General features: G+C 44.4%; 1 protein-coding gene across 1 annotated transcript; it reads right to left on the bottom strand.

Annotated features, from left to right (window-relative positions):
- Positions 1-1,128: 1,128 nt before the first annotated feature.
- Positions 1,129-10,627, bottom strand: NAGLU (N-acetyl-alpha-glucosaminidase). The gene is made up of 6 exons (XM_074223880.1): positions 10,213-10,627; positions 9,971-10,118; positions 9,252-9,398; positions 9,075-9,160; positions 6,237-6,493; positions 1,129-3,758 (listed from the first exon to the last, which is right to left on the bottom strand). The coding sequence occupies exons 1-6, from the start codon at positions 10,587-10,589 to the stop codon at positions 2,548-2,550; spliced, it is 2,226 nt and encodes a 741-aa protein (XP_074079981.1). The 5' UTR covers positions 10,590-10,627; the 3' UTR covers positions 1,129-2,547.
- Positions 10,628-14,592: the final 3,965 nt, after the last annotated feature.

Raw genomic sequence — 14,592 nt, 5'->3', positions numbered from 1 at the left:
CTAATAAATCCTCCATAAGGGAATCTACCCAACATCTCAAACTCAGGATCCCTTGAAGTGGAGATGGTGAATGAAATGGTTTAATGGGATTCCAGAGGATAATGATGAAAAATGTGTGTGGTACCCACCCCATAACAAAACAGTGCTAAGACTAAAACACATTTTTTAGACGTCACTCATAGAGCCAAAAGGATGTGAAGGAACTGTTACTTTTCCATTTGTATTCCAAGCACTTAACATGCTTTCTTCCCACTGATGCTTTTTACTCCATTCATTCATTCATTCATTCATTTGGGAATGCTTGACTATATTTTTTGTTTTTTTTCCCCTCCTATAGAAGATGAGTGGGAAAAAAATAAATTTTTATTTTATTAAAAGAAATTGTGAAAACCTAGGGAGCAAGGAAGGCTGGATACCTACCTACTTGATCAACCTTTCTTTTTCTGGCTCCAATAAAATTCATTACCTCATTAGGATATCACACGGGAAATGTATGGTCAGAAAAGCACATGGGTCTTTCTTACAGCAAGAGTAGGCTAACAAAGAAGCTCAAGTTCAATTAAATGTGAATGTAAAGTAGCAGTGACTATCACACACTGGCCAAGTATTCTAACCTGAGAATGGTCAAGTGCTTCCTCTCTTGACTAGAGAACATGTTTCACAGTAACAAAGATTAGTTTCTTGTTTTCTAACTAGTGTGAAACAGTATGCCCAAGGCCACACAGCTAGGTAATTATTAAGTGTCTGAGGCCACATTTGAACTCAGGTACTCCTGACAAGGCTGGTGCTCTATCCACTGCGCCACCTAGCCGCCCCTATCTCTTCCTTTCTTTAAAGACTTCTAAACAGCAAAGATAATTTCTTCCACCCCTCTCCACCAATCAAATTCCTCCAGCACCTGAGTACAGGTGACTGAAAAAGAGATCCTAAAAATATAGATACTTCCTAAGTTCAAGGAAAAAGGAGTTCCCAATGTCATTGCTGGCTGCCCACTGGTAGCCATCAAAGCTTGAAAGAAGATATATCATGGCTAGGAGAAAACTCTAAGAGGATGCTGCAGCTAAAAAGACTAAGAGGGCCCAGGGTAACCAGGAGACCCAGGATTGTGAATGACATAGACAGCACAGATAATGGGGAAAGTCAAATCTCTGCACATTTATTTGAAGAGTAGTGTACATCACAGGTTGTTTCATGTTTTTAAAGTATTTAATTGTAAAGAGCTATGAATCTTATGTTTTAAGCATTTTTCAGTAGTAGAGCAAAACAGACATCTTTTTTTGTTGTTTTTGCAAGGCAATGGGGTTAACTGACTTGCCCAAGGTCCCACAGGTAATTATTAAGTGTCTGAGACCACATCTGAACTCTATCCACTGCACCACTTAGTTGCCCTGACACATATAAACTTTAAGAGAGCTGGGACAAAACTTCCAGAGAGAGGAATGCACAAAAGTATCCTGGTTCTTCACTGGACTCTCAAAAGTGGCAGAAGCACAGCTAGATTCTTATATCTGCTAGTCAGTAAACTGCCTTAGAGGAAGAGAACAGTTGAAGGCTAGTTGTCCTGATGTTCAGGCCTGATCAGTGTCAGAATTTATCTCCTGTAGGTCCAGGTGAGGTGGACGACCTGGATTTAGAAATCAATTTCCTTTTCTCCTCAGCTCCAAGCAGGGACTCCTGTCCCCCACCCTCCACAGCTCATCTTTGGTCTTTGCTCTCTTCCCCACTTTGAAGGATCAGTAGACTAGCACATCACCAATGGTAAACCAATTCTAGAGGAACAGAATGGGATCATAACTACCTTCTGTTCCATAGAAGAGAGATCAGGAAGATATAAAGTTGTAGATGGATGGAGTGATCAGAGAGGCAAAGAACTAAAGCCAGAGAGAAGGTGCAAAGGCAGGCCCAGCCCTTGAAGTCCCAAGAGTGCTTCCTTATCTCAAGGCAGGAAATTTTTCACTGTCCCTTCCTTCATACTTTCCCCAAGCCTAATTTACTGACAGGCATCACAGGAAAAGTTATCACCTCTGAAAGCAGGGTGGGAAACGGAGGCAAATAAGAAATCAAATCTATTCTTAAGGGTGGGTGGAAGGGAGGGACTAGATCGACTTTACCGGTCACATTCACTATTATTCTATCTATACCCATTGCTCTTGGTTCCTCAAAGGACAGGCCTAGATATACATGCTGAAATATTGATTAATTGATTGAATGAGATGAAAAACAATGGTTTGATATCCATTTCTGGAGTCAAGGAGAGAATGGCATGGGATAGCCCCGCCATTACTCTCAATTCATTTGACACACTTTCTATCCTATACCTTCACTCCTCTTCCCTCACCACAGCAAAAGGGTCTCTTCTAGTTCCTGACTCTAGGGACCAGTCACAGCCAAGTGGTGAAGAGAGACTATCTCCAAGAACTCTCCATGATCCTATAACCTATCCCTCCCAGGCCTCTCAAGTGAGGCCACTGACAGAATTCTAGGAGGGAGTTTAAAAGTACAAGGAGATACTGGAAGTCCCAAATGGTTCAAGTAAGAGAGGTGGTATCACATAGCTCCTGCTTGAAACCTTGGGTAATACTTGAGGAAAAATGTCTTGACTAAATCCACAGTGTCACCCTGAGGTTGGGTGGGGAACTTCTTCCTCCCCAATACAAAATTCTGCCCCAACAGCAAGGCTTCATTCTCAAACTGGCTCTGGTAAAAGGGGGTGCCCTCAGCCAGGCTCTTCACCAGCAGTTCCACAAAGAGCTTCCAACGGGGAGCATAGTAACCAGTCACCAGTCCTGCCAGTTGCTTGTTGGCATAGTCAAGGATGTTCCCTGTGGGCCCCCACAGGGTCAGCTGGTAGAGAGCATTCTGCTCATACTGCCAGGCCTCAGCCTCACTGACCGCCATCTCCCGGGCCTGCTGGAGCCAGCTACCTAGCAGGAACCGCTCATCACTGGCCAGCAGCTCATCCAGGGAGGGCAGTAGGTCAAAGACCAGCAGGCCACCCGAAGTGAGCAGAGCCAACATATTTCCTGTCTCAAAGGCTGTCCTGAGCTCCCCATAATACAGGCTCACCAACTCCTGGGCTACCTGCCTCGTGACATCCAGCAAGTCATAGCGGAAGGCAGAGCTGGATGCCAAAACTGGGGCAGCTTCCAGTAACAACCTCCAGGCCTCAAACACATCACTCCGGTTATACCAGACAGACAAGTCCAGATGAAGGGATGGTCGCTTCACCAGCGGGCTGCGGTTGTGGCCAGTACACAAATCACCAGAACAGTTGTAGACACTTTGAAGCAGCAGCCTCCAGGCAGCTTCTGCATGAGAATGGGGAGTCCCATAGCGCTGGGCTGCAAAGCCTGCTATCCAAGCCCCTAGGTCAGGCAAGGGGTCCTTCTGCCAGCCCAGCTCAGCCATCAAGGCATAAACTACTTCATTCTGATTGATGCCTTCTGGGACCATGCCTGTACCCACAAAGGTGGAATTGGGAAAGAGACGGGCATCTGATGGTCCCCTGTTGACAGCATCCAATGCTCCAAAAAGCCCATGGTTTCCCCCAAAATTGTGCAGCATACACCATATGAATGGCTGCCCATAGAAGGAGTCAGTGAAGGAATAAACAGGTTGGGATTCAGCATGGAGGTCCAGGACAAGAAGGCGGCCAATGGGTACAGCCTTCAGCACAGCCTTCACCTGAGGCGGTTTCCAGAAGTCTGGCTGGTGTTGAAAAAGCCAGGCCTGAAGAAGCCACACAGCATCAATGTCCACTGTAGAAATAAAGAATGAAAGAAGGGATAAAGAATGAGAGGAGGAAAACTTCTGGGTCACTCCCAAAGGGGACTTGAGGACCCCAAGTCTAGAAAAGAAGTCACAGCATCACAATCCCTGACCCTGGACCCTCTGGACCCAGTCTACACTGGACCAACACACACAACACACACTTGTCTTTTTTTTTGGTTGTTTTTTTTTAGGTTTTTTTGCAAGGCAAACGGGATTAAGTGGCTTGCCCAAGGCCATACAGCTAGGTAATTATTAAGTGTCTGAGACCGGATTTGAACCCAGGTACTCCTGACTCCAAGGCCGGTGCTTTATCCACTACGCCACCTAGCCGCCCCACACACACTTGTTTTTAATGTTATCCACCTCTAGGGTAAAATCTTAGAATCTCTGTCCCGTCAGTCACTGATGAAGTGCCTACTATCTACAAAGGTCTGAGCTAAATATTAGAGATACAAATGAAAGGAAAAAAAGAGTCCTGGTTCTCAAGAAGCTCACAGCCCAACAGGGGAGACCACATACAAATACCTGTGTACACACAAGACAGACAAACTATATTGAGATAATCAGCAGAAAGAAGGCACTAGTGTGAAGGAAATTCAGGAGAGCTTCCCATTGAAAGGAGAAAGTGAGTTGGAAGACAGGAAAAGTCAGTGAGGAGAAAGATTTCAGATAAGAAAGACAGCAGAGTCAGCAGAAGGAGGGTTTTGTTCAAGAAATAGCAAGATCAAATGTCACTGGATCACAGAATCAATGGGATGAAGGGAGGTATAATTAGACTTCAAAGAAAGTTATGTCAAGATCAAACACATTTGATTCTGGAAGCCTGACTGGCATGGACTCAATGAGAGGTTAACATGGGCAGATTTGGATGTAAAGATCAATCTGGCAGCCGGATGCAAGATGGGGAAATCTAGTTGACTGACCAATAGGCTACTGAAATTGTCCAAGAATGAAGCAAAGAGGGTCTGGAGCAGGGTGGTGGGAGTGTCAGAGGAGTGATGAACTCATACATGAGATATGTTACAAAATGACAGGATTCTGACATTTGAAAGTGAGAAGTTTACATTGAAATTTTAAGGCCAGGATGGTAGGTAAGTTGGGAAGACAGGGTAACTTGGTAAGGAAAGACAATGAATTCAGCTTTGGACATGTTGCAATTTAAGATATTTATAGACTATTTGGAAGCTGGAGATATCAAAGAGACAGTTGAACATGTGAGACTGAAGGTCAAAGAGAATCTAGAGATCACTAGAGAGCAGATGAGAGGAGAATCCACCAGGGCCGATGAACTCACAAAGTGAAATTAATATGGAGGAAGAAGAGAAGAAAGTCCAGGATAGAGGTCTGTGGGACACTCAGGGTTATTGGGTGTGACTTGACAAATTCCAGGAAAGAAGACTGAGGAAACAATCAGACAGTTGAGGGAACCACAGAAGAGCAGTGTCCCATAAACCCAGAACAAGGACAAACCCAGAGAAGAGAGGGCATGACAGTTGAAAAGGATGCAGAAGGGTCAGGAAGGATGAGGGTAGAAGAGAGACCATCAGATCTGACAACTAAGAAATAACTGGAGATGAAGGTGAACAGAGGCATTTACTGCAGGCAGTGAGCCACAAAAGAGAAGAGACAAGAAAGTTCTCAGGGCTTCTGAGGAGGTTTTGTGGGCAGGAGAAAAGCAGCCAGGAGCAGGAGAGGCTAATTCTTCCTAAGTGAATAATGGAGGGTGGAGAGAACAACATCAGGGAACTTCTATTGGGGGGGGGGGGGGGGGGCCGCAAAGTAGTTTCAATGATGACATTTCCAATCCTAAAGGAAGGGCAGAGAGTAGCAGAGGGAGTCAGGAGACTGAGTTCCAGCCTGAGGTCTGTCACTCCCGGGCCTGCTGGAGCCAGTCACCTCCTTATATTCAAATTGCAAGGGTCATTGGAAGAGTTGAAGAGACTTCAGAGGCTGCTTAGTCCAGGCTGTGCATTTGAGACATGAATAGACTGTGCCTCCTCCCAGGGGCTAAAGTGATCTACTCAAGGTGATACAAACAACACATGAGTATTGGAGGCAGAAAGCATCAAATCCATTGTGATTCTGACATTTTGTAATGGATCTGTGAACTATGGATCAGGGTTTGAACAGAGAATACATCCTCAGCTTTGTAAAGCATTTGACATACATTATTTCATTTGGTCCTCCCAGTAACCCAGGGCAGCAGATGAAGAAACTGAGGCTCAAAAAGATGTAAGTGGCTTACCCAGGGTCACTCAGCTAGTAAGGATCTGAGTTGAGATTGGGTCACAGTCATTAACAGGCCTATTATACTCACAAACCACCTTCCTGACCACCAGCCCCTCCCCAAACCTCTTATTTTCCCTCAGGTAATTGTTAATTTCCCTCAGTTCGCTGTCTTTTTTTTGTTAGATCCCTCTCAGTCCTTTGTGTTCATCTCCCTCAGCACACCTTGCTCTCCTCACCTGCAATCATGGCCTCATAGACTGCGGCAGTGGCAGCAGCCAGGTAGGCTGGTTCAGAGGAAGGGGGCTCCATTTCATTAAAGGTATCAGCACTATAGATGTGGTCAGTGCCAAACTTCTGAGTCAGCTCCCTCAGGAAGAGGCTCCCAACGACTGGGAACAAAGGGTCTTCTGGGGCCAAGAGGTAGGAGCAAGAGTAAGTACAGTTGAAATGCCCCCACATGCCCAGTTTGGTGACATTGGCCTGAGGGAATACCCTGAAAGGGAAAGAAGAGATTATGGTAGAGGAAGAATGATGGAGAAAAGAAGTGATAGCAGAGACCAGAGAGGCAGAATTATACTACTGAATAAAAGAAAATTTGACCAGAGGTCAAAGTGACCCTCTTGAGAAAGAAGTAGACTGTGTGAGAGGGAGCAGATTGTCCCTTTTCACACCACCACACATCAGCACACTTCTGTGTCTTTGTATCAAAATGTCTCCTCCTTCAGGAATTATCTATCAGAATAAAGTAAGGGTTTGTAATCTTTTTGTGACATGGACCTCTCCTTTGGTTGGCCTGTATAGCCATTCTCAGAAAAATATTTTTAAATGCATGAAGTAAAACATGGATACAAAGGAAACCAATTTTATATAAACACAATTATCAAAATGCTAAAACAAAAACTCCCCAACTTCATGCACCCTAGGGCAAGAACCCTCAAGTAAGGTGATTGTTATTTTTTTGGGAACAATATTGTTGTTAATAAAATAACTTTCTAATGTGGTCACTAATTTATAGCTAGATATATATATATTTGGAGGGGGGTTTTTTTGCAAGGCAAATAATGGGGTTAAGTGGCTTGCCCAAATGCCACACAGCCAGACAGCTAGGTAATTGTTAAGTGTCTGAGGCTGGATTTGAAATCAGGTCCTCCTGACTCCAGGGCCAGTGCTCTATCCACTGTGCCACCTAGCTGCCCCTAGCTAGATACATTTATTGGAAGGCAAGTAGGGAAGAACAAATGTAAGGAGTATAGGGGCAGCTAGGTGGCACAGTGGATAGAGCACTGGCCCTGGAGTCAGGAGTACCTGATTTCAAATCCAGTCTCAGACATTTAATAATTGCCTAGCTGTGTGGCCTTGGGCAAGTCACTTAACCCCATTGCCTTGCAAAAGAGTTTCTTGAGAGGGTTCATGTGTATAAGGGAAAGATGGTTGGAGTTGGAGTTCAAAGTCTGCTGCAGGCAATTACCAGTTAAGTGGCCCTGGGCAGTCACAATTTTTCTCACAATCAGTTTTCTTTCTAAAATGGTGATGATAACTGTAGTACAGAATCTGGGAGGGATGCTGTAAGGGGCAAATGATATATAATGGATGCCAGATTTGAACTCAGGTACTCCTGACTCCAGGGCAGGTGCTCTATCCACTGCGCCACCTAGCTGCCCCGATATATAATGGATGAAACATGCTTTGCTAATCTTAAAAAGCTCTAAATGTGTCAGTTTTTATTACCATTTATTAGCAATGTGACCTTGGATAAGTCACTTTCAACCTTTCTCAGACTCAGTTTCTTCACTGATAATCTAGTAGTGATAAAATTCATACTATCCTCTCTTGAGAGTGCTATAGTGAATTAAGTTTTTCCAACTTAAATTGCTTTATAAATGAGTTATTAACATGATTAATGATAATGTAAACCTATCTGATCATGTTACACAAGAGTTATGGGAGATGACTTATATGTTAGTTGTCTTCCCCTTAGAACATAAGTTCATTTCTTGAGTAGGGATTGTTTCATTCCTTGCACTTGCATCCCCACCATCTAGTCCAGCACAGTGTAAGTACTTAATTGCTAAATAAATATTTGATTGGCTAAATGAGTGAAGAGGACCAAAGTAGGGAAATGACTTTTTCCAAGGTTACAACTTGTTAATGGCAGTCAAGACTGAAATCTAAGTCTTCCAAACTCCTGGAACAAGGATTTTTCCTGCTTCTTTACATTATTTTAATCTCTCATTTGTAAAGTGTTGTTTTAAAACAACAATTCTGTGAAGCAATAGAATGAAAGCTGGGTTCAGAGAGAAAAGAATCAAGTTCAAATCCCAATTTTGTGACTTCCCCTTCTATGACCACAGACAAAATACAACTCCTTAGTCCAGCAATTTCAGTTCAACGAAACAAATATTTCTTTAGCTTCTATTCTGTGACAGATGGTGAGATATAAAGACATGCATGCCTATAAGGAGCTTACATTCTATCAGAGGAGGAACAAGGCACTTACATTCAGGTACAAATATAAGAGGCAGATACCAGGCCATCATGGTGGGATCAAGGAAGGTCTCAAGCTGGAGAAAATGAACTCTAAGTTCCTTCCAGTTAAAAATCTATGAACATTGCTGGAAACAATACAGGTCTTACTTTCCACCATTTTACAGATTACACAAAATGAATGCTCATAGAGAGGAAGTGACTTGTGACTTATGACTTGCTTAAAGTTTCTAATAAGTGTCTGATCTGGGACCCAAATATAGGTTTCCCTTTCTTTTCTAACACTTTACCCTTTTTCTAGAGAAAGGCAGTGGAATGTCATGCCTCCTGAATTTGTAAGATTATGAATCTGGAGTTTGAAGGGACACAGGATGTTTAGTCTAGCCTCTTGATTATATAGAAGGGGAAATGGGGGGTGGAAAGATTAAGACACTTGCCTAAAGTGTCACAGGTGAGTAGGATTCAAACTCAGGGCTTTTGCTGTCAGATTTAACATGGTTTTTTTTTTACTACCTCAACCAGATAGGAACTTTGAATTATATAGAGATTGTTATCTATGGTCCTGCTTTGTTCTCCCTTAGTAAACTCACCTAGTAAATGCCTTGGGGATATGTCCAGCAAATGCAGGAAGCACTGCCTTCATCCCAAAAGATCTCATCCTCTCCAGTATCTGGTACTGGGAAGGGAAAAGGAGGGACAGCAGGGTCAGGATCATCAGCAACCTCTTCACTCAGCCTAGAGAAGCCTCCTCTCCACTGCCCCAATACCTGCAGGGTAGATTGCTTAAGGTGCCAGGAGGGGGGTAGGGGACCACCCCAGGTGTGCAGGTTGCCCATTCGCCCCCATGCCAGGAAGGCTGGGCCAGTAAAGTACTCATCTATTTCGGTCTCATTCAGGCCCAAAGTCAAGTACACCTGGGGAGAAAAGAGATAATAAGAACCCTCGTCAGTTGATGAAGCCATCTCAATACAGATTCATGTCATCCTCATAGTTCCATGAGATGAAGACAGGTATTAATATCCCCATTTGACTGAGGAAAAAAACTGAGGCCTGGGTCTGGTGGGGAATCTCCTGACTCTTAGTCTAGCCCTTTTCTAAATATAGCGGAATGCCTCTCACTTGGTCCCTCCCAGCATAGATCTGGATAGCAAGTAAGGCGACAGTGGGGTCAAGTGAGGGCTCACGAGTGACAAGCTGAAAGGGGTCGATTAGTGCAGCCCTTCATCTTTTAAAGGAACGAACTGAGGCCCAGGGCCGGGAAACAATGACAGTCTCCAAACAGAGAAGGGAGCAAGGGGGGAGGGGAGAAGAGAAAGGCCGATGGGGATGAGAGAGAGAAAGGGAGAGAGGGAGGGAGGGAAGGAGAAAAGGAGAAAAGGAGACAGAGAGAGAGCGCGCGAGCGCGCCAAGGGGGTTCCGGCGGGTGGGGGGGCGAGGAGGATGGAGAGAGGCTAAGGAGGCTGGCGGGCGGCCCGGCCCGACCCACCGTCCGCCACACGGCCTCCTGCCCGCCCGCGGCCGGCGCCAGGTTGATGCCGTTCAGCGCCATCCAGTCGAGCTCGCGCTCCCAGCGCTCCCAGCCCCACCACACGAAGGAGTAGCTCTGCGTGCACACGTTCTGGTAGAAGCGGAACCTGCGCGGAGGAGGGGGTGAGCCCGGGCCCCGCCCGCGGCCCGGGCGCCCCCCGCCCGCCGCCCCCCCCCCCCCCCCCCCCCCCCGGCCCGGACCTGTTGGGCGTGGTCTCGGTGAGCGGCGCGGGCAGCGCGGGCAGCGGCGCGGGCAGGCGGAGCTGCGCGCCGGACCAGGCCACGTGGCAGCCGCAGAAGTCGCGCAGGTAGCGGTGCAGCCCGGCCGCGGCCGCCACGCCGCTGGAGCCGGCCACCCGCACCGGCTCGCCGCCGCCGCCGCCGCCGCTCAGGCGGTACGTGTCCGCGCCGGGGGCCGGCGCCAGGGAGCGCCGCACCGACACGGAGAAGCCCGCGGCCGCCCGGGGGCCCAGCAGCCGCACCAGCAGGCCTCGCACGGCCGCCGCCTCGCGGGCCTCGTCCCCCGCCGCCAGGCTCACGAGCAGGCAGGCCACAAGGGCCGCCGCGGGCGTCGCCATCGCTCTCGGCTCCCGCGTCCGGGAACCTAACTTTTTAATTCTCCACCTATCAGCTAAGACTCTCGAAGGGGCGGTGCCGCTGTCACCCAATCAGCGGTCTCCGTCTGGTGCACGTGACGTAGGGTTTTAAAAGAACCCGTCGCAGCTTCCTTCCGGCTTGATTTAGAACTTCTACAGTGTTATCTAACTTGCGGAGCAGCGCGTGATTTATTCACTCCGGGGAACTCGGAACAGGGCACTGCTTCTGCTTTGCGATTGATATCCTTCCTCCTCTTGCGAAGGGAAGGGGCGTAGAGGCCGGATGGAACGCGGAATTTAGGGGTCTGGAAAAGCCGAGTCCCCCCCTCCCCCAGCACGTCACTTAATTTCATTCACCTCTTCTGTAAAACGAGCCTGAGGAATGGCACTTCTCTCTCTCTCCTTTTGTTTTGTTTTGTTACTTTTCTTTATTTGTTTTTTCAACAATATGCAATTATATATATATATATGTATGTATATATATATATATATATATATATATATATATATATATATTAGTTCTTTGCAAGGCAATGGGGTTAAGTGATTTGCTCAAGGCCACATAGCTAGGTAATTATTAAGTGTCTGAGGTCATATTTGAACTCAGGTCCTCCTGACTCCAGGGCCAGTGCTCTATCTACTGCACCACCTAGCTGCCCCCTCCCAATTACGTTTTAATCTGGCTTGAGCCATAGGGAGTTGTGACACCTTTGAGACCAACTCCCAAATTTACAGAAAAGGAAATTGAGACCACTGTTAGGTTAAAACAGGATCAAAGTCAGGCAGGGAATAATTACAGCTTTACAAGCACCACACACACACGTGCACACACACACACATACACACACAATCTCAGAGTTGGAAGTTTCCTTGGATCTTGTAATCCAACCTGTATTGGAATAAGGATCCCCTCCACAGCATAACTGATAAGCAGATCTTAAATGGCTGTTCTTCAAAGGTTTCCATTTAAATGGAGCGCCATGCTTCCCATGGCTGACTTTAAAGATTAGGAAGTGCCTAAGTCTGCCTTTGCAAATACCATCCTAATTCTGCCCTCTGGAGTCTAGTCTAAGAACTTTAGAAAGAAAGGGCCTTCTGGTGGCTATCTAGTCTAACACTGTCATATTGCATTTGAGGAAATTTGTGGAGAGAAGTTGAATGATTTATTTAAAGTGACACTAAAAGATTAGTTAGTGACAGATAGGGAATTTGAACTCACATTCAACAAATACAATAGAGAATCCCTCTTTTACTATGGAAGCACCTTAAACATTTGTAGACAGCAACCATCTTATCCCTCTTACACACACACACACACACACACACACACACACACACACACACGGTACTTCTCATCAGTTCTTGGAAAAATCTTTTGCTGAGGAATGTCTGACTACTAAATTATGCCTTTGCTGGCACATAATACATATCCTTCCCCTTTATTGTGGGAATTCCCCAAGGTTTGTTCTTGGATTTCTTCTCTCTCTCAAAAATCTATAATATAGTTGATAAATAAATTTGATTTATATATAATAAATATGTATAATATTTGATAGATATATATAAAATATTTGATAAGTAATTATATATATAATATATATATATATATATATGGAAAGAGAGAGAGAGAGAGAGAGAGAGAGAGAGAGAGAGAGAGGTGTCTAATCAACACAGAAAAGTCCCAGTGTGGAAAGTATCAATATCAATGCACATTAACAGCTTTCAGTCACTTAGAGAACCCCTGTTCACTGAGAGTTTAAGAGATTAATATTTGTCAGAAATAGATCTTGAACATAGAACTTCTAACTTCAAGGTTCTAGCCACTACAATAGTCTGCCTCTGGGCTGTAACTGCAGTGTAAAACAATAGTCACATGTACTGAGGTCAAACCTCAGAATTTGTAGTGAGGTGGGACCAGTCACTAAACTGCGTTTGGATTCTTAACCAACCAGCCCTCTTTATGCCACTAGTACAGCCAATGCCTTCCCCCAAGGCATGATATAGGATTGTGAATTCCATAGTAGTGACTTTTTTTTTAAGATGTGATTTAAAGGATATAGGAAGTACCCACTGAGGGCTAAGAAACTTCCTACATCTATGCAAGTCAGAATATAATTTATGTTATAATTACTACTTAATAATACTATACTTATATAGTATATATAATAATACTTATTACTTAATAATACTATAATGCTTAATAATTAATTATAATTAATAATTAATGGAGAATTGTCATCTCTCCATTGAGAGGTTAAATAACTTGCCCAGGGTCACATCAAAATTATGTTGTTGGACTTGATTATGGGTCACCCAGACTAAAAGCACACACTAAGCTAGACTGCTTCTTGATTAACACAAATAAATAATAACACATTTGAGCTATTATTTCCAAGGAAAGGAAACTAAAATTTAGCAACTTGTTACAGGACTATTTAGTGCCAGAGGATCCAAAGACACAACTCAAAAGACCATTATTATATATCATTCTCGAAGGTCCCTCACAGGCTTGTAGGTCTTAAGAGCAACAAAAGAGTTAAAACAAGTCCATCCAACTCTTTTATTTTACAGAAGAAGAAAATAAAGCGGCTTTTTGATGATTACATTTGTCATTCCTGTTTCCATTTCAGTATTAGTCCTACCTTTTCCTGCCTCTTCCACATTGCTTCCCCTACTGCCTCACGGCTCAATTTCCTGCCACCCTGAAATACAAAATTTATGGCCACTCAGGTTATTTCCTTCAGGATCCTCCAGCTCTAAGCATGTTGGAGGTATCATCTAGTGATTCTGTCTAATAGAGAATGAAATGTTAAGCCCTCTAATTTCAGGTTAAAGATAGTTTAACTCTTTTGTTCTTGTTAAAGCTAGAGCCAGAAGGAACTTTAGAGATTATCTAATGATTAGATTCTAATCCAACTCCCTCATTTTATGGATAAAGAAACTAAGACCCAGAGAAACTGAGTCATGTTCAAGGTTATAGATAATGACAGATGGAATTTCAGCACAGTTCAAATGGTATAATGGAGAGAATCCTGAATTTGAAGAGAGATTTGACCTGCATTCATATCTCAGCTTTATCACTAACTAGGTCTTTCTAACTAAATCCAATTCATGTGCATATTATGGCATCACCTTGCTGATGTCATGGTCTTTGTTGAAAAAGGTCAGGGGGAGCTAGGTGGCACAATAGATAGAACACTGGCCTTGGAGTCAGGAGGAACTGAGTTCAAATGTGACCTCAGATACTTATAATTGCCTAGCTGTGTGACCTTGGACAAGTCCCTTAGCCCCATTGCCTTAAATTAATAAAATTTAAAAAAGAAAAAGGACAAATATGTACACACTTTCACATAATTCAGGAGAGATTTGACCAGCTATATTACTAACTAGGTCTTTGAGCAAACTACTCATTTCCTCTTGATCCATTACTTCTTTGTAAAATGGGAGTTGAGCTGGATGTCTAAGGTTCTTTTCAGCCCTTTGTTGTCTAACTTGGAGAGGCAAGTTGGTGAGATTTCTAAGAGAGTGCAGTGCCATGACAAAATGTGAAGACCATGGAAACTTGAGGAGCCTTCAGACTCCATTGTCTGGTCAGTTGTCTACTTATGTACAAGGACAGCTCTGCCCCCATCTGTTACAGTTGAGTATCAAACTCTGGATCTGAGAGATAAATGAAGGAGGATGGTCTGGTACTTTTTGGAATTATGTGGACAATATATAATAGGCTCTTCTGAACTTCTTTGGATCATCTGGTATAAATTAGATCACTCTAGTTCATTTAGCAGATGAGGAAACTGAGTCCTTAGAGGATAAAAGTTCTGCCTAAGGCTGCATAATAGGCAGCGAAACTGGTACTTGAACCTTGGTCCGTGTCCTCCAAATCCAACATTTTTTTGACTGTATCACAGTATTTTAGGGACAGTCTTGACAAAGACTTTGGGCAAGAGGAAAACAGGTGGAGAAGGTACAGAAAAGCAGTTTGCCT

The sequence above is a fragment of the Macrotis lagotis genome, chromosome 2, assembly GCF_037893015.1.
Source record: "Macrotis lagotis isolate mMagLag1 chromosome 2, bilby.v1.9.chrom.fasta, whole genome shotgun sequence".
NCBI lineage: Eukaryota > Metazoa > Chordata > Mammalia > Peramelemorphia > Peramelidae > Macrotis > Macrotis lagotis.
The sequence above is the reverse complement of the archived record's forward strand: the minus strand, read 5'-3'. Positions and strand labels throughout refer to the sequence as shown.

What these genes read in the sequence shown, in the direction of transcription:
- NAGLU (XM_074223880.1), bottom strand. Translation starts at nt 10,589, where the DNA reads ATGGCGACGCCCGCGGCGGCCCTTGTGGCCTGCCTGCTCGTGAGCCTG. An exon ending in TTAAGCAATCTACCCTGCAG is followed by an intron (nt 9,161 to 9,251) that starts GTATTGGGGCAG and finishes TTCCCTTCCCAG; the next exon opens with TACCAGATACTGGAGAGGAT. An exon ending in CTATGAGGCCATGATTGCAG is followed by an intron (nt 3,759 to 6,236) that starts GTGAGGAGAGCA and finishes TTATTTCTACAG; the next exon opens with TGGACATTGATGCTGTGTGG.